Genomic DNA, 18,419 nt, shown 5'->3' with positions numbered 1-18,419 from the left:
TTTTGCAAGAAGCTCTGTGGAACAGAGGTGGCTGTTCTCTGCAGTGAAGCTGGAAGGCCTTAAGTGTCTTGGAAAGCACCTCTTGGAGGTGAGTGGGAAGGTTGGGACAGCTTTGCATGGTGCCCCTGAGAGCCGGTGGGAGCATCAGGCCTGCTGGCAGGCGGAAGAGGAGGTGTGGAGAGGAGAAGCCCCCGGGGGAAGCTGCATTGTTGTAACAGAGCTGCGGGGGAAGTTGTGTGCAGTTAGTAGCTCAGCCTAGATAACCCTAAAGTGAGGAGCATGGCCCTACCCTGTATTTACCAGGGACACAAAATCTGAAGGCTTAATCCTGGGTTTTTTCCTGACTCTGAGATGGTGGCATGGGAAAGGTTCAGTTTAACAATTGCGTCAAGATGTGGAATATTGATCCCCTTACTGTACTGATTCCTTAGAGACAGGCAGAGGCCTCACTTCTGTGGGCAGGGAGTTGGCAGCGAGCTGAATACTAACTAGCAACTTTCATCTCCGTTAAAGGCTGTGGTGACTAAAGCGGCATTGTGTGACTGTGTGCAGGGGTCACGGAGGGGAAGAGTTAAATTCTGAATTGGTTCTGGTCTCTCCTGGGTCAGAACCAAGGCTGAGCTCACAGCAGAGATAGAGTCACAGATGACCTGGAGAGTGTCTGTCGGGGCTGGGCTGTGCAGGGGCCTTCCTGGACCTCCTCTCTGCCTTGTGTGAATTCCCGCTGTGGTTTAAGTGCACCTCTGCCCACTGCTGCTCTGCAAACCCGCCGCCCATCAGGTGCTTCTGACATGTTCAGGCTGCTGGGTCAGGCAACAGAGCATGCACCTCTTTTTGGGAGACTCCAGGTACTATACAAGATACAATGACTCCTGTTTTTTGTGTAGGACTGGTTGACATGACTCCACGTAACTGAACAGAAGCAGCATGCTTAAGCACAGGACACAAATACCCAGCACACAAGGGAAGATCCACACACAATTGTGTCATTTTATTATGTTTGCCTGGACTCTGGCCGGGCATGGCTGTGGTTTGGAAGGCCACTGTGCCCTGGGTGCAGAAAGCCCGATGAAGCAGAGCGTGCACAAAGTGACCAGCTCAGAAGCTCTCTGGCTACAGGTAACAGTAGTAGCACACTGCACTTGCAATGGTGCACTTTGATGCAAAGTGGTGTTTGAGTACAGATGTGCTGGCAGCCCTGGAAGGGAAGACAGAGGGACACACAAATGTAAGTGCCTATCTTTCTAGGCAACACCAGCTCTATTAAGGGGAAGCTCTTCTGAGAGGACTAACTAGCAGGGACAGGCTTGGCTCAGGGAAGCTTAGGTGTCTTTGTTCAGGATGGTGGCTCGCAGCCCTGGGTGGTATCAAGAGGCACTAGTGGGAGTGCGTATGAAGTGCTGTCTTGTCAGCGAGCATATGGAGTGGAGGCAGACGTGTACTTTTTGCAGACACTGTTAGTAGGCAGGAAGAACTGCGATCAAGTGGGGCTAACAACAGCTTTCTGCGTGAAGATTATCTCCTGCCTGCAAAGAGTCATACTGGATGACCAGGGTGCTGGTTGGATTAAGCATGCAGAAGCAGGAAGGGGTAGATGAGTGTGTTTTCTTTTATTCCTGGACCCCCTCCCCAGTTTGCTTCTAACCCATTTCCCCGAGTCCTTGTTGTTCTCTCCCAGCAATTACTCTCAGCTGCTGTCGGTCTGAGGGAGCCAAATGAAGCCCCAGGGTTGGACACCAGAGAGGTATCAGTTCCCAACTCCTTGCTTGATAAATGGATGCTGAGAACAGTGTAAGAAAAAAGGATCCAATCCCTCTTGCTTTGCATTAGCACTAAAAATTAAACTAATAGCACTTGGCAGCCAAGCTAGGGCTCCTGTGTGGTCAGCAATGACATCTATTGTTTATGAATGGGAGAAGCAGTTGGTGACAGAGATATGACAGGGCTCTAGGTTTCCCTGGTATCTTCTCAGACACAAGGTCTATGCTTTTCTTTCTTCCTTTTTTCCACTCTAACTTCCAGAAAATATGCCCAAAATACCCCTTAAAGTTAAGAGGTGCCCAAGTCTAGGAAGCAGGCGGGAGGGGGTGTCTAGCTCGGGCTGGGTGCTAGAAGTTAGTGGCTCAGGAGAGAAGAAAGATCTGCAGGATTTTTGGGTGATCTCACGTCTGATGGAGAACATCAGTGCAAGCGGCGAGGCCGAGTCTCCCGTGGTGCATTCACAAATCTATTCACGTTCTTTGCGTAGTCCTCCGGAGGAAAGATGGATGGTGGCCCCTGGCATCTTGCAGGCGCATTCATAGGCAGAAGGGTGGTATGCTCTACAGCCCGGAAGCAGCACCATGCAGAAACCATCCAAAGGCCATGGGATGCCCTGAGGGAAGTCAGCTCCAGCATGCAGGCTCCGGTGCAGCGTGGCTATGGCTCCACGGTCACGCTGCTGTTGGTAACACGTACGCCATACCACCCCTTCCAGAATAGTGTGTCCTGGCCACCGTGTTCAAAGCGGACGAAGCGGACCCCAGGCCCATAGTTGGAAAAAGTGTGGGAGATCTTTGGGATGAGAGACAAAATGGTTGTTGGCAAGCATCAAACCACCATGACCCTACCCTTCTTTGGTGCAGAAAGCCTTCGACCCCACCTGCCCAAGTCGTACCTACCAGGTCAGGTAACAATGAGGACATTTGCTAGTGGGAGTTACTAGGAGATTTGATCCCACTGTTGTTCAGAGACCACTGAACCTCTCTGAGTTGGGCATCTCCTTTATCTTACACCTGCAGTGGTGGCTCAGCAAGTTTCCAAGTTTTCTGGAAGGTAGCCTCCCAGTATAATCCTTTTGTTCAATCACAGGGTCATGGCTCCACACAATGCATGAGTCTTCTCTTCCAGGAGAAACTCCCCTGCTTCTCTCTGCTTGAAAATATTCCCAATTCATGCAGGCTGGGTGTCACCTGCTGAGCCCACAGCTGTAACTCACCTCAGTCCAGCTGGCATCGTTGTCCTGTGGGATGGCAACAGTCTCACTTTTGTACTCAGCCAGAACATCCTCATTTTCCGAGAGCAGCTTCACGCAGAGCTCGTAGAGGCAGCCAGCGTCACTGCGTCCTGCATACCTGCAAGGAGATCCAAGCCACTAGCCTTACCCGTGTGAGCCCTGCAAAGAGCCGGAGCACACAACTGTGTCTTGCTGAACGCTGGCTCTACCGATCTCATCAAGTTACCGGGGCCTTGGTTTGAGGTGGAAATCTGTAGCGGTTCTTACCCCAGCCCGGCTCCTCCCCTCATGCACAACTGGAACCTGGTCTTTAGAGGCCGCACACACTGACAGTTTGAAGCTTGTGAGAGCTGCCTGTGGTGCTGAAAGCCAAGACTCAGCCCAGTCCCACATCTGGGGGATCCTGGCAGCTGAGGTTTTAAGGCCCAGTGCAGGTATGTGCCCTCCCTGCCCTTCCTCTCTCTTGACTCTCTGCCTGCCTTCCAAGGCAGCCTGGTTACTTACCAGTCTTTTACCACAACTTTAGGCTGGGTTGTATCCATCAGCTCTTCCCAGTAGCCCTCAGCTCTAAGGTCAATGACCTGAGCCTTTCGACACCACCTGGAATGCAAGATGTTAATTGGCATCACAGTCTCTCCTGGGACTGGGGGAACCAAAAATGTCCCCTTTCCTGAATAAGAGAAGAAAGCAGCCTTACTCATAAGATGTAACAAAGTATTTATGGACTTCTTCACTAGGGAATTCTTTTCCAAAGTCCCCAGGGAGCTCTTCAATTTTCCAGCCATCACCTCCATGCTCTACCTCTCCCCAGTGCTGCAAGTCTTCTGCAAAGGGCAGAAAAGAGACTCGGATGAGTCTTAGTTTCTGTGGGCCTGAGGAACGTGACCATCTCCCACTGGAACCTTTCTCTGGCTTTTGAAAGGTGTGCTGTTAGCTGCAGCACTAATTTTGTATGTAGACTATGGAGATTTTTGTGAGGTAGAGGTCAGGCAGAAATCTTTAGTCTGTCTGAATTTAATATTAACAAACTTTAACATTCCCCACCAAAATGGCTATGTACATGTGGGTTTATTAAAGAAAGTACTCCAGTGAAATTATTTAGGTATTCTGAACTGTGTGTCAGCACTTCCAGTGTTATGACATGGGAATAGCCTGGGGAGAGATGCCAGTTGCTTTATTTCTGAATTTTCTAAATTGCTAAGTGGTATTTCTAGAAGCAGTGTGGCCTTAAACACTGGAATTTTCTGGTCTTAGCCAGAGGGAACCTAGATTTTGGGAAAGCTTGCAGAAAAATAATCTGTAAACAAAATGGAGAAGTTGTGTTGATACTGCTTTGGTCTGTGATGTGTGAAATGTATTTGTTCCTGCTTGGGTTGTAAGGCTCGGTTACTGCTGCTTATTGCTAAGCATCTCGTAGATCTGCCAAGCGAAGTTCATAGATTATCAGAATAATGGCAAATGGGGTATGTAGAGCTCTAACATGGGCTGTAGTAAGGAGGGTACACACAGGATTTGTCTGAGTTGCTTCAAGGAGGGAAGCCTGAAGTGCCTGGTGAGCCAAGTGCAGACTAACTCATGACTGGGGAAAGGCTTGATCTTTACTATGATGGTTTGGCAAGAAGCAATCTAGAAATGCAGATGCCACTACCATTACTGCATTGGACAGGGGTTCTGCAAGGCACATTTTTGTCTCAAACGTGATTCAGATCCCTGCAGGGGCTTATATAAAGTTGATGTCAAGTAGAGCCCTGTGCAAAGGCTGATTATCAAAGGTCTTCATGCCCATTAAATGATTTGACAGCGTGCATTAAGTAATTTGACTCTTAGGCAAGAAGAAAATGCTGCAACCTGATAGCAACTAAGATCTTTTTTCAAAGACTGGAGAGGCCCAATTCTCAGTGACTGGTCATGTCTGTGAACTATTGGTGCTTGTTATGCTTGTCTCACCTTCACCACACGGGTTCTTGATGAGATTCTTCCTTTTCTTACTCAGGAAGTAGAAGTTTTGCCAGTTCTCTGCATTCTCCTGTGACTCTGCTCCAGTGAGGCCTTCCTGCTGACACTTCAGGATCCAAAGCGCAGCTCCATCAACCAGGTTCTTCCACTGGCAGCAGACCAGGCGACACGCCAGCACCAAATCCACCGCAGGTATGGAAGCCAGGATTCTGATCAGAACTGCTTCAGGGAGGGACTCCATCCTTGGGCCAGGCTGGATGGAGCTTTCTGAGAAAGAAGGGGGAAAGGAGTGGTGACACAGTGGTCCTTCAGACACAGAGTCCCCCACCCTCAGTGACATCAAACACTGATGCATGAGAAAAAAAGGAGAAATAAGCATGTGATCTGAAAGCATGATTTTGGGGGCATAGATTGCTTCCTAACCTCAAGGCCTCCTGACCTTAAATTAATACCCTGAAGCACATGAGCAGATTAATATTTGATGTTCTAAGTGAAGCCCTTAGTTACGTTCATCCACAAAATGCAAGCAGTTGATGTCTGCAGTTGTGGACAGTTTGCTCCTCTCCCAGATGGGAATCAGACCTTCCAGAAATTTCTGCTGCTGCAAAATCAGCTTCTTAGTAATGATTTCCTCTGCAGGGGGAGGCATTTGGGTGTTTGTTCTGCTTTTAAGAACATCACTGATAACAAATGCTGCAGAACAGTCCCTAAATATCAGTGGTGAGCATCTCACCAACTGCATTTGCAGTGGTGCGTTCTGTATCTGAAAGGCTTTCCCTCAAGGGGCTGGCACTTAATCTCCTTAGTCATGAGCCTGTATAAAGTATAGGTCTGAGCATAACTGAAAATAACTCAGTTGATATTCTCTAATATTGCTTTTTGTATGGCCTTATAACCTGAGCAATTAAGTCAGAAGTGCATGCTTTAACTTGATATGCTAATTCTGCCAGCACTCTGACTCCCAACAGCTCTCTGCTGCCCTGAGTTCTAGCGCTGGGACCTGCAGGAATAAGGAAGGGTGAGAGTGCAGGTTCAGAGCCCGTGTCATCAGTGTGGGCTGCACTGTGACACTGCTTTTATCTTGGCTGAGTCCTTATGCTGGGAAGCTGCCGAGACTGCAGGGAATGGAATAGATGCAGCCAAACTCCTGAGGAGTGAATCATTAAGGCTAGGAGAGCACTAGGAACAAAACAGGTGAAATATCCTGACATGCTACTTGATGAAATATGGCAAGGGAGGGAAGAAATAGGGAGTCAGTGCTGTAACAGCATCCTAAATCTAGACGTTCCAGATGCAGAGCTATCACGTGTCCGCTATCTGCACTGCAGGCAGCAGGAGGAAACTGTCATTTAAAATTCCCTGGCTGTTATGGGAGTAGTTTCCCTTTCCCCCCCACACACACACCTTTCCGACCCTCAACCACAGTCCTGAAGGGTAAAATGTGACTTTTTTTCCTTCTTTTTTTTTTTTTTTTTTTTTTTTTTCATGTTTGTGTTTGTTTTAAAAAAGAGAGCTCCTGCTGTTTCACCTCCTGCAGGGGTTTCCCAGGCCTCGCCTGCTCTCTGCCTGCATCACCCCTCCACAGAGCATCCCCCCTCTGCATTGCGGGGATGTCCCAGCACCCCGGTCAGGGTGAAGGCCCCTGGCTGATCTTCCCTTTCCCACTCCCGCACGATCCTAAAACCGCTCCTGCCACCGGCAGACCCCTCGCGGGGTGTAATTCCACCCCTTGCCGTGCTCGGCTTCCCCATCCGCCCCCCGCCCCGCTCCTCCCCGCCGGGCTGGGGGGGGGGGGGGGGGTCCCGGCCCCGCACCCCTCCCGGCAGGACCGGCCTTACCTCGGGCGCTGCTGGGCGGGCGGCCGGGGCGGGGCCGGCCCGGGCTCCCCTGATAAAGCACCGCGGCCCCGCTCGGCGCCGCCCCCGCCGCCCGCCCCGCCCCGCCCCGCCCGCCCCGCCCCGCCCGCCGCGGAAGGGCCGCGGCCAACTCACTCACATCCGTGTCCGGCGGGCGCAGGCGGGCGGAGCCCAGGTGGGGCCGGGGGGGGCGGATCGAGCCGGCCCGGTGCTGCCGGGGGAGGCCGGGGGTGGGTGGGGGGTGGCGGCTCCGTCCCCCTCCCGGGGGAGCTCGGCGGTTGCTGTAGTTCTGTTGGGAACTAAACCCCCCCCCTCTGCTTGTTTCCCGAAGCTCTGTGGTGCCGGTGCACCCGGGAAGGGGGGGCGGGTATTTCCATCGCGGACTCCTCCAGCCCGTCTCTGTGATGACAACCATCTGCGACCTCCCCGAGGATGTGCTGGTGGAGCTGCTGTCGCTGCTGCCAGCCCGGGACCTGATCCGCAGCTGCAGGCTGGTCTGCGCCCAGTGGCGGTACGTGGTGGATCTGACCACCCTGTGGAAACGCAAGTGCCAGCGCAAGGGGTTTTACGTTCAGAATTTGGACAGAAGCATCTCAGACTGGAAGATCTTCTATCTGCTCTGCAGCCTGAAGAGGAACTTAATCAAAAACTCCTGTGCGGAAGGTTTGTTTAATTATTTATAGTAGAGGACTAAGAGTTTCCTAACAGTCGGAATGAGTCAGTGTCCTCCATTACTCACGTACTGCTGGTGCTGTGGGGCAGTCCAGCTACTGATGGATCTCTGCTGGCTCAGATCCACAAGAAAGCATATGCAGTTAAAACTACTGTGGATAGTAAATAAAGCGTTGGTAAATACTTATCTGTGGTTGTGACTAGAAAAATCAAGTCACTGAGGCCCCGGCACTGCAGACAGTGACGATTAATTTACACAAGCAAGTACAATATGGTCATGTAACTATCAGGTATTGGGATTAAATGTTCAGGTAGCTGAGGAATTCTTGTTGTCAAAGACTTGACTAAGATGACTATAGTAATTCTACTTTATTACTGCTTATGAGTCTCTGATGTGGTCAGAAAGTTGCTACCTCTTGTCGTAGCTGTTGACAGCGACATTGAAAGTAATGGCAACATAAAGACAGGAGTCATTTCCGGCTGTAGGAAAAGTACAGTGTTTCTGAAGAACTCGAAGTACTTTCCTAGTATTCTTCTGTAGCTGATTCTTTAACAAAAACAGAGATACTGCTGGAAACTAAAGTGAGGTCCTAACACTCAGCTTTGATACCTGTGTTTTTAGAGAACTTTCAGCACTGGAAACTTGATAATAATGATGGAGATAAATGGAAGATCGAGGATATGCCTGGACCTCATGGAAAAGACATGCCAAACCCCAGAGTACACAAATACTTTGTCACTTCATATGGGTAAGAAATGGATTCCAGTAATCTGGAGCTGGGACACCTACTTCCTCCTGTCTCTCTGCAAAGGCACTGCAGTTAGAAGGCTTGAGACACATCACTGGACCTTACCCCATGTGTAGGAAAAGGAAGGAGCTTAATTAACCTTTTATACTAGTTGGTCTAAAGAGGCAGGTGTACAGCTGAGAAAATTAATTGCAGCATGTGCTAAATTTCTCTGTCCTAACCAGTAACTTTTTTATGGTCACGATAATCCACATGGGATCTCCGTTTCTGTTCTACCAAAAGTGTTGGGCAAAGGTTAAGCTTTGACAAGCTAATCAGGTGCACTTACCTGACAAGGTCAATGCTCTGTAACTTCCAGGAGTGGTAGGTGTGTTTGTCACGTTAACAACTTGCAATAAAAGCTCTCAGCAGAGGAGGAATAGCTGCTTTTACATTAAGCAGTTGTTTCCTGTTACCACTAAATGCTATACTAGCGCAGGGACCCCCTTTAATCCATCTTGTAGGTAACTATTCCTTTTATTTGGGACTGAATCAGTTTGCTTCCTTGTCTAGTTCTGGCTATGGAAAAAGACATGCCTTAGCCATGTCAGCCTTGTGTGCCTTCAAGGTCTGGGTGGGCTGTTGGTAAGAGTAAAGCTGTCAGGCAAAGTGTGGACCTTGAGAGGGGAGAGGTGTGTTTTGTGAATATTTCTATTGCTGTTGCAGGCCATGCTTCAAGTCTCAACTCATTACCCTGCAGAAAGAAGGATACTGGAATCAGTTGATGGATGAGAAACGGCCTGAAATTGTAGTTAGGGACTGGTAAGTGTATGTACTGAAAACTAGGATTTCTGGCATTGGCCTAGAGATCAGCTGCTAGGCTTCTGAAGCCTTTCATGATGTAAAATTAGTTCTTCAACCTTTGAGAGTTGTAGCTCTTGCGTAAAGCATAAGCTAAATATAAGTTTATTCAAGGGACCGTAAAGAGGTGGCAATCCTCTGAAGAACAGGATAGCTGGAAGTTTTAGAACTTCTTCACAGCTGTGGGGATAACACTCCTTTTCCTCTGCAAATGGGGATCCTCTTGGAGACTAGTTTTAAGCACTAAAGGAAACAAAGCTGTACATACAACCCTGTTCCTTGCTTGTTCCCTGCCCCCCTAGGTATGCTGCCAGATTTGACTGTGGGTGTCGCTATGAGCTTACAGTGAGGCTGCTTTCTGAAGACTACATTGTCCTTGACGAGTTCCACCCCGAGCCCGTGGTTATAGAGCAGTGGAATGATGCAAGGTGGAGAGAGGTAAGCAGCAGCCCTGGGGGCAGCATCTTTACAGCAGTAGTGTGACGCTTGAATCTTGCAAGTCTTACTTGGCCAAAAGTCCCAGGTGTGGATCTTTCAAAGGTAAGTCAGCCCTTTCTGTTGACAATGCTGAAGCAGGAGTGCCGTGAGAGTGCTGGGTTTGGCTTGTAGGTGGGCTTCTGTATTATTTTAGCTCAGTTTCTTTGTTTCTGGTTTTCACTTAAGCTTTTGTCTAAGTTACAAGAGCAGTTATTGTATCAAAAAACTATTGCATGAATGTAATTTAAGGTATTGCAGACATTAAACTGCTAAACGTGTTTAACTGGTTTGATTGGCTGTAGATTCCCCACTATGTTGCTGCTTACATGACAAATGTACCTAAGAATCAAGCTTAATGTTACATTTGACTTGGAGAGGATTTCAGGGCAGAAGGCTGAATGAGAGGCTTTTTTCCCTGTCCCTCAAAAAGGGGGGTACGAGGCACTTTGAATGAAAGGTTATCTTAGAATGAGCTTTTCCTGAGACCACGACTTGCATACTGTAGTTGTCAGTGCTGGTTATTCAGGCACATTAAGAGGAATTTTATTCTTTCTCTGTAGATTTCTTACACCTTCCAGAATTACCCACCTGGAGTTCGTTACATCTGGTTTCAGCATGGAGGCCAAGACACTCAATTCTGGGCAGGATGGTATGGGGTCCGAGTGACTAACAGCAGCATCACCGTGGGGCCCCTGACATGTGTATGAAGGCACAACAGAAGTGTTTGCTTTTACCTCAGGACTGTAACCGGGTGGTCTCAGGTGCACTTACTTGTCTGTATTCTCTGGATGAGTGTCCTAGCTTTGTCTTGCACAGTTGATCTCAAATACAAGCAGCTAGTTCTTGTTCGCAGCAGAACTTCTGCAGACCCACCCCCGTGGAAGGACTTCTGTCTTCATCTTTCATCTTCCTCTACCATGGATGTTACTGCAATTACTAGTGCCCTTCCCCAGGAGAAAGACTAGGGCAATTAAATGTTTCTTTTCTAGTTAATATGTCCTTGTGCTACAGCCAAACACCAAGTCTTATATAGAAACCTTTTCTTGTTTATGGAACTTATGAGAGATAAGGCTAAAATGTCTAATTTCAGATTATCAATGCTGTCCTCAAGGGCCTTGCTACAGAGAGACTTGTTTTGTATGCTTTTTTTTCTGTTTCAGTTTAGTTATGTATGAAGACATGTATCTTTCACATCAGACCTTCCATAGCATAAGGAAAGTGTCAACCCTTTTTTGTGAATGCTGTGTCACTGGTTCTCAATTCCTTACCCTTTCTGTAAGTGTATATGATCAAAATGGTACATGCCTTCCCTCTCCAACTACAGCCCATCATTGTTTGAATAAACAGCAAGAGAAAGAGAAGATAGAAATCCCTTAAGGTGGCTACCTTATAAGTGCCTTTTGATTGTGCTGGGATTTTTCCATACAGCTTTTGTACTACTACAGTACTTGGTTTGTACTGAACAGTTTAACCCTATATAAAATGTTAAAGCAGTGCAAAACCTTGATCTATAGTATTCTTGCACTTTTTACTTGGAGGAAACAGGGAGGTGCTATACTGGCTGTCTTGTCAAATTGTCTGGTCACCAAGCTCAGCTCCACTACTACGAACCATGTCTTCTACCCCTGTGCAAAAGGAGATTAAAGAAGGCCTGAGTATTGGCTCTTTGCTAGGTGGAGGATTAACAGTGCTTCCCTTGTCTGTTCTGTTAAGAGTAGGACATTTGGCAAGTGTCCTTGCTGGACAAACCACTTCCACCTTGCTAATGCTACTGGTGGGTGAAAGCTCTCCCATGGAGAGCAAAGAGACCAAGTTGCATAGCCTCTCACAGGAATTGACAGATTCCACCTATGTTCCAGAAAAGGTATGGAAAAGTGGGGGAAGCTCCACGCAAAAGACTTCCTCACTTCGGGGGAAGGCTGGTTTAGACAGAACTCGGCTTAGTTCAACTGGGGTAAAACTGAGTATTTATTGACGACTACTTGGGACAGTCACAGTGGACAGACACTACGTAAGGCCTCACTCACCCTCAGTAGGAGTCCGTTGCTCCTGTGGAGCACACACCAGAGCGCTGTGTATCGCTCCCAGTATGCAAAGGCGACGCCCTATTAAGGTGAGAACTGGATTTGTACAAAGCAGTGACTGCATACTGCAGTTGCCTATATCCTGCCCCCAGGGATTCACCGTAACAAAACCTATACTCACTCTCACACATGAGTGTACATGGGAACAGGCTCTGGCTCCACATTCCAAGTCAGTTCTATGTACAGCGGTAAGAGCACTTGAAATAGAGAGGCAGCAGCTGCTCTACATTCACCCAGAATGCCAGCTGAAGAGATGGTTATCAAGGTATGGTTTGTGAGATAACTTATTCCACTGGAAGATCAGATGAAGCTAGAAGGCCAGGAAGATTTGAAATCAGGTGCCTTTGTGGGCTCGCTCTTCTACATATAGCTGCATCTGGAGGGGAGAAACAAGCACCAGTTCCACTTGATATGCAGGTAGATGAATGGAAAGAAAAGTCTGCAACAGACTAAAGAGGAAGAGTTTGTACCTCCCCCCATAAGCAGGTTTCCTATTTTATTAGTAGGAGTCTTGCCCTGGTTTGATTACTGGCACAGGCATCTGCCAGACTAAGCTACTGCTCAGCAGTATTAAAATTGTTACCCTACAGAAAACTGCAGAGCTGGCATCAGAGTAGAGAACACTTAGGCCTAGATGCAGTTTCGGCTGCCTCTTGGGCCAGAATGCTTTGCTCACCTTTAAGATATCAGATGTCATGGTTTTCAGGGGAATAAGCCGGGGGTCATGCATGTGCACGTCTTGTTCATCAGCGAGGATCCATGGGAAATCCTAGGGGCAGGAACACAAGGTGCTTTATTTGCAGAGAGGCTGGCAGACAGTAAGGTGAGCTCTCTTTCTTCACACTAGATCAGTATTAAGTGAATGAGATCTAGTGGCTGAGGGAAAGAACAAGTAACTCAAACCTTTCCCAACAGCAGAACTTAACAGTTGCACACTTGGTCCTGAGTCTCGGCGTGTTTATCTTCACTTACAGCATCAAACTATAACATTAACCCAATTTACTTATTCCAAAGGTGACATCTCACTTCTTTAAAAGATGCACTCCTGGCTGTCCTGAGCTAGCATGTTCTATTCATTATATCAGCATTTAACTGCAACTCCAAAACACTCAGGGCATGGATTTCTGTCCTGCCTTGCAAGTTTAAAGGTTGGCCTATTGTACCACCCATTTCCAATGCTAAGCAATACGGAGCAGACTTCCACTTTGAAACAATTTTATACTTTACCAGTTTTACTTATGGTGCCTTAAGACACCCAGAAAAACTTGGCTTGGGGGAAAAATAGTTTCCCTGTACCTAAGCAAGGATTCTTTAAAAAAAAAATCTTGCTTTGAAAAGTGATCTGCACGCACTACTGCAACATAATGTATTTGTGCACCCAAAACCCACTAGTTATTTGAATCTTAGTCTTCCTTGCTACTTAAAAAGAATCAGCCATCCACACCTAATGGATGTGGGACATGGGTAGGGTTTTTTGTTGTTGCTGATTAAATTCAGATACGTATTTCTATGTTAGTCACTTAAAAGCACTCTGAGTAAGCATTATGCAGTAAGTGTTGTTACAATCTAATTCGTGCATTGAAGCAGCTACTGTCTGCAATTGCGGCTGGTGTGTGGTGAATGTGCTCAGTCACCTCATCACTGTGAACCATTTTAATGCGTTTAGAGCGAAGTTGGGAAGTGCATCATGTGAAGCTAACGTACCTGTTCAAAATATCTAGCGGCCTTAACTTTAGAGATGCCAAAACACTGCAGTTCCCAGCTCTGCAGCTTGCTTACACGCAATCAGGCAGCCAAAGATATCACTCACCTTTATCACCTGGATCTTCTCCATGTTCCGTGTGGCAGCCTCCCGTGTGTGAACCAGAACTGTGAAGGTGCAACCTGTAAGAGGAAGGGTAGGCGCCGGCTCAGGGGACAGCTAACAGGGTCGGGCACTGCCAGGCTGTTGGGCTGTACGGCTGCGCTTACCCGGGGGGTTGTTGTCCAGCACAGCATCGCACACGCTGATCTTCAGGATGAAGGCACGCAGTAACTGCTCCACGTGGGACAGCAGGGACTCCGAACTGTTGAGGAGATAGTTGTTACTGGCATGCAGCAAAGTGATGGGGCCTGGAGCTGCTTCCAGAACCCCTCTGCAGAGGCAGGTGTTGGATGCCAGGGGCAAACAGCGATGGAAACTTTACCTGATGGAAAGAAGTGGTGGCTGGGTGATCTCAAAAACAAATCTCTCCACGGGGTGGTGCTCTTTATCCAGGATTACAACTACGACTTTCTCCACATCATTCTGCAAGAACAAAGTTCAAAAAATCCCTTCCTTAAAACAAGCTGTGTTCTGCCCCCAACGTGCTTCACGTACTTCTCAAAGTGGGAGTATGCTCACTTGTGGCTCACAGCACTAGCAGCTACCCAAAGCTTGAGCACTGTCAGATTATTCTTACTGATCAGAAGAAATACTTTTGCAAAGCCATTCCTTGCTAGACATTTAACTGATAGCTTATGGCTAAGGCCTAGGGAAATGGTACATCTCCCTCGATACTCTTGGAACAAAGGAGAAAATGTACAAAGAGCCATCTCCTTGCATCACTCAGGAATGGACAATGCTGAGGAAGGCAAGGTATGCTTAGACCGTTGGCCAAATATAGCAGTTTTGCACTACTACAATGTAAACCTGACCTATTTCCATTCTCTGAATGTGCATTAAGGCTGTCTGTAAACAGCAGAGAAGGCAGAATCTGCCAGTCCACTACGTCCTGAGGTGTTTCATACGGTCACACCTTTCTCTTACAAAACCTAGAGTTCAAACCTACCTTTGCTTGCTGGCTTACAGCAAAGCATTCAAACTGTTCTTCCAGATAAGTGCTTAAACTTGAATGTATTCAAAAGCAGAACATTAAGTTAACATGTAGGATGACATAACTGAAAATATATAGATATATACCCTCATGTGCATATATTGGATGCAGCTAAATGACAGTGATGAGCAACAAGGCGGGGCCTTAACTGCAAGGAAAGGTTAGGGATGTTATTTTTATTTTTGTTAGAAGCTTAATCAGCTAGTATATTGTATATGGTAAATTTTTAAATAAATTTTGCAATAAAGACAGTTACTTATTTCTCTTACTTTCTATCAAAACCACTTGCAGTACTTTTGCCCAGGTCCCTGATATGATCTTACCTTCTCAAGCAGTGGCTTTACACAGTGCAGTGTGTCCTGGATGTACTGATTCAGTTCCGGGTGGCAGGACATCTACAGCAAATACAGGAAATAGTCAGAGCTGAGTTCTGGTGTGAACCCAGACACTGCTAAAGGGGACGATTTAAACAGAAGCACCAGTGTGTTACAAGGCACTTGAGTCATGCTTCAGATAGCACTTTCCAACCACTAAGTTGCCAATTCAAACCAGTAATTCTTTCATGGAAGGGTCAATTAGCTGAGGCAGATCACTGTACCCACACAGTTGTAGTATATTGGGAACATATACCCACAATAGCATATTGGGAATAGTATATTCCAACCATCTCTACTTCCTAGGAAGCATGCTTTCATGTTACCTTACTGCACATAGCTGGGGAAGCCTTCTACTACTGTTGTCCATGATCTGCTTGTTCCATGAGTACTGCTGTATCCTCAGCTACAGGGTTGTTTCCCCTTTTGACAGGAACTAAGATCTCTTCAAAAATGAGTTTGCACAATAAAACAAACTCTGGAAGTGATTTAGTTTGTTCTGGTGAGTGTTGACTGATCCCCGCTATTTTGCTTGTCCACGTGGCTGTCAGCTTCCAGGAAAATCTCCTACCTGGACAGGTACATTGTATTTTTTCCTCTTCTGAAAGATCCCAATAGGGTAAACTTCTCTGACATACAAGATAAGATGAACAGCCACTTCCAGAAATTCTGAAAGAACATCTGCAACAACTGAAAACCAAAAATAAAGGATGCTGAAGTAGGGGGTGGGAAGCATGCAGAGCAATACCATATACTCAGAGGAATTTTTTTTTTTTTAAGGTATTTTTCCCTGCATAAATTTCACCTGCAGGAAGTTTAGGGATAGAGCAACCCTCCAACAACGCTCCCACAAGCCCATGTGCCAACAAGAAGCCTTGCAAGCACATCAGTTTGCAGCTTAGCACAACACCTTACCTTGCCCAAAATTTAGATCCTGCCGCGTGAGCGTGGTCATCTTTCCCAGAACCTGGAAGTAATCACAGAAATAATATTTATCCTCTGGCTCCTGTATTATTAACAGTCAGCTCATGGAGCCATCCACTTCCCTAGTGCTGCTGAGCTTGGACCCAAACTGTCCTCTGCACTTAGTCACAAGCATACGAACACCGTCGTGACAAATCCGCAGGGCCCACTGCGAGAGGTTTAAGCACCCTCGGTAACCAACAACACGTCATTCAAAATCACCAGTAGTGCAGAAACTGAAGACGGTATCATTGCTGTGGTCTGGCTCCCACCTCAGATTGATAGATTACTCGTCATTTAATTCTGGCTTTTTTTAATTGGGTTTTATTTAAATAAATAAATTAGTTTAAAACATGGTCTCCCTCCCTTTTTGATGCATTTTGTCAGGACTGGATAATTCACGATTCCTCAGGCACAAGAAAATTTAGACAGTCACTTTTTAGCAGCACAAGGAACAGTTTTTTTAAAAGCCACACAAGTGTTCTCATAACATACTAGAACATACCCCTTTTCTAACCCCTATATCCTCTTATAACACAAGAACTTCTCAGTTTTGTGGATTTCTTCTCGCAACACCACCATGAAACATTGCTTGTTCGGGCTAGGAGCTGCATCTTCCACTGACATTTCACACCACAGGTACTCATCTGCTGCCCACTCCCAGCAGCTTCAGTGTCTCTCTCCAGCCCCAAGCAAACCACTCCCTGCACAGCTGCATAATTAACACAGAATTTGTCACACAGAATAAGGGAGTATCTCAAGTTGGAAGGGACCCATAAGCATGAAGGAGTCCACCTCCCTGCTCCTCGCAGGACTACCTAAGAGTAAATCATATCACTGAGAGCATCATCCAGATGCTTCTTGAGCTCTGACGGGCTTGGGGCCATGACCGCTTCCCCGGGGAGCCTGGAAGTTCTGATAATCATAAAGGGCCGCACATCACTGTGCCAAACTGAACACCATGTGCCAACAACTGAACAGCAGACACTGGGGTTCAACTTTCCAACAGCTCTCCTGATACACTGGAGTCTGGGCCTTGTACATTTTAAGCTACAGTGTACATCATTTTCTATCACAAATATTAATTTGTTTCATTATCCATACTCTTTGCATGCATGCAAGCAAATTCTAACCACTAACAGCAGCACCACTGTTCATAAAGTGTGTATGTTTTTATATGCCCCCAGGACCACCGTGGCTCCATCAGTAACACAGGTGTCTTACACACACCTCTGGTAATTCAGTCATTCCAATCAGCTGTTTAGCCACTGATTTTCCAACTGCTTCAGCTGCAGCAAAATATGTTTTTCAGATCTACAAGGAATTACTTCAACCTTCACAAAACAGGGAGCTACCCTCCTCTCCCTTTTTAAGCCAGACTCTTACCATTGTATACAAAGACTTCCTGGAATATTAGTGATCTGCTACAATTAATAAAATTAAGATACTTAAGCATCTCTCTAGCATCCCAGATGCAGTGACTCTCAAATCTGTACAAAAGATCTGTGTCAGAGTAGCATAAAGAACCTGTTTTTAGAGGTTCACATCCTCACCTAAATAAACATCACCATTTCTTAACCAGAGGCCCCAGTGAGGCAGCAGCATCCCAAGGGATCCACCCTTCAACACAGGCACAGGGCCAGGCCTAACAATCACACATTTAATACTCCCTCAGCTTCAGGTTTTGGAGAAACTGATTGCAGCGATACCGCCGTTAAGAGCCCTTCACCTATTCCTTTGAATTTGCTGCCCTGGACCTATGAGGTTAGTTTCCAGAAGTCATCCCACCTCCCCTGCGCCACGGGATGGCTAGGGGAGGCAAGGAGGTGTAGGCATCAGGAAAAAGAAAGCCTGCACGTCCTTCGTGGTGCTTTTTGGAAGCTAGAAATCCCTTACTGAAGAAAAAGGGAAGGGAAGGAGGCAGGGCTACCCTCTGATTTGTACTCCATCACTCTCCAAGCGCCCGTGACTACCACAGGGGCTCCTGCACTAGCCCAGAGTAACCAGCCCTGCCACTCCCCGAGACAGGAGCCGGCAGCTGCCCCTTCACCGCCCGCACGCTGCTGCTGCTGCCCGGACGGACAGACAGACCGACCGCGGCCCTGGGGACGGGGCTGGTACCCCGGTCCCGCCGCTCCTCAGCGGCCAACCGCCTCCCGGGCTCCCACCGCCGCCGTCCCAGGGACCGCCACCGCCTCCCCCCACCCCAATAAGGACCCCCGGTGCCCGCTAACCCGCCCCCCCCGCCCCGCGGTGCCCCCCGCCCGCCCCGGCCCGGCCCCCGCTGACCGTGACCGCCGCACGCGCGAGTGGCCGGGCGGCGGCGCGGGCGTGTGACGTCAGAGCGGCGGGCGGCCCGAGCGCCCCCCGGCGGCGGGAGGAGCGCGGGGGGACGGTCCCCGCCGCTTGGTGCTCCCCGCCCACCCCCCCCCCCCCCCCCCCCCGACCCGCAGCTCCCCCCGTTGCAGCGAGGCTGGGTGCTCGGTGTCAGGGAGCGGGGGACGCTGCTCTCCCAGCCCGGTTACGGTAACGCGGGGGAAAGAGCCCCCGGGGGGTGCCGTGCCCCAGCTCGCCCCGCCGTGCCGGTGAGGGGGGGTC

General features: G+C 48.1%; 3 protein-coding genes across 6 annotated transcripts; 1 reads left to right on the top strand and 2 right to left on the bottom strand.

Moving 5' to 3' along the window:
• Nucleotides 1-965: 965 nt before the first annotated feature.
• On the bottom strand, nucleotides 966-6,883 carry FBXO2 (F-box protein 2). The gene is made up of 6 exons (XM_042794268.1): nucleotides 6,790-6,883; nucleotides 4,943-5,218; nucleotides 3,693-3,819; nucleotides 3,500-3,595; nucleotides 2,978-3,113; nucleotides 966-2,553 (listed from the first exon to the last, which is right to left on the bottom strand). Exons 2-6 carry the CDS (start codon nucleotides 5,190-5,192, stop codon nucleotides 2,419-2,421), a joined length of 744 nt encoding a protein of 247 aa, XP_042650202.1. The 5' UTR covers nucleotides 5,193-5,218; nucleotides 6,790-6,883; the 3' UTR covers nucleotides 966-2,418.
• LOC104366700 (F-box only protein 6-like) lies at nucleotides 5,066-11,052 on the top strand. 2 transcript variants are annotated; one of them, XM_033007537.2, is made up of 6 exons: nucleotides 5,066-5,143; nucleotides 7,139-7,470; nucleotides 8,102-8,228; nucleotides 8,934-9,029; nucleotides 9,371-9,506; nucleotides 10,106-11,052. In XM_033007537.2, the coding sequence occupies exons 2-6, from the start codon at nucleotides 7,212-7,214 to the stop codon at nucleotides 10,250-10,252; spliced, it is 765 nt and encodes a 254-aa protein (XP_032863428.1). In that variant the 5' UTR covers nucleotides 5,066-5,143; nucleotides 7,139-7,211; the 3' UTR covers nucleotides 10,253-11,052. The 2 variants fall into 2 exon arrangements, with proteins under 2 accessions (XP_032863428.1, XP_042650201.1); XM_042794267.1 differs by lacking the exon at nucleotides 5,066-5,143 and adding an exon at nucleotides 6,921-6,982.
• A 443-nt stretch (nucleotides 11,053-11,495) lies between these two features.
• On the bottom strand, nucleotides 11,496-18,157 carry MAD2L2 (mitotic arrest deficient 2 like 2). Of its 3 annotated transcripts, XR_006165483.1 has the most exons (10): nucleotides 18,111-18,157; nucleotides 15,774-15,825; nucleotides 15,430-15,548; nucleotides 14,808-14,879; nucleotides 13,816-13,916; nucleotides 13,601-13,695; nucleotides 13,440-13,513; nucleotides 12,306-12,398; nucleotides 11,751-12,005; nucleotides 11,496-11,650 (listed from the first exon to the last, which is right to left on the bottom strand). XR_006165483.1 is itself a non-coding variant. In XM_042794269.1 (9 exons), the coding sequence occupies exons 2-9, from the start codon at nucleotides 15,811-15,813 to the stop codon at nucleotides 11,964-11,966; spliced, it is 636 nt and encodes a 211-aa protein (XP_042650203.1). In that variant the 5' UTR covers nucleotides 15,814-15,825; nucleotides 18,111-18,157; the 3' UTR covers nucleotides 11,496-11,963. The 3 variants fall into 3 exon arrangements, 2 of the variants coding, with proteins under 2 accessions (XP_042650203.1, XP_032863429.1); XM_042794269.1 differs by having other exon boundaries at nucleotides 11,496-12,005; XM_033007538.2 differs by lacking the exon at nucleotides 18,111-18,157 and adding an exon at nucleotides 17,375-18,008 and having other exon boundaries at nucleotides 11,496-12,005.
• Nucleotides 18,158-18,419: the final 262 nt, after the last annotated feature.

Source organism: Tyto alba, unplaced genomic scaffold, assembly GCF_018691265.1.
Source record: "Tyto alba isolate M040663 unplaced genomic scaffold, T.alba_DEE_v4.0 Super-Scaffold_20000042, whole genome shotgun sequence".
Classification (NCBI taxonomy): Eukaryota; Metazoa; Chordata; class Aves; order Strigiformes; family Tytonidae; genus Tyto; species Tyto alba.
Note: the sequence above shows the minus strand (reverse complement) of the source record. Positions and strands in the feature narration are given on the sequence as shown.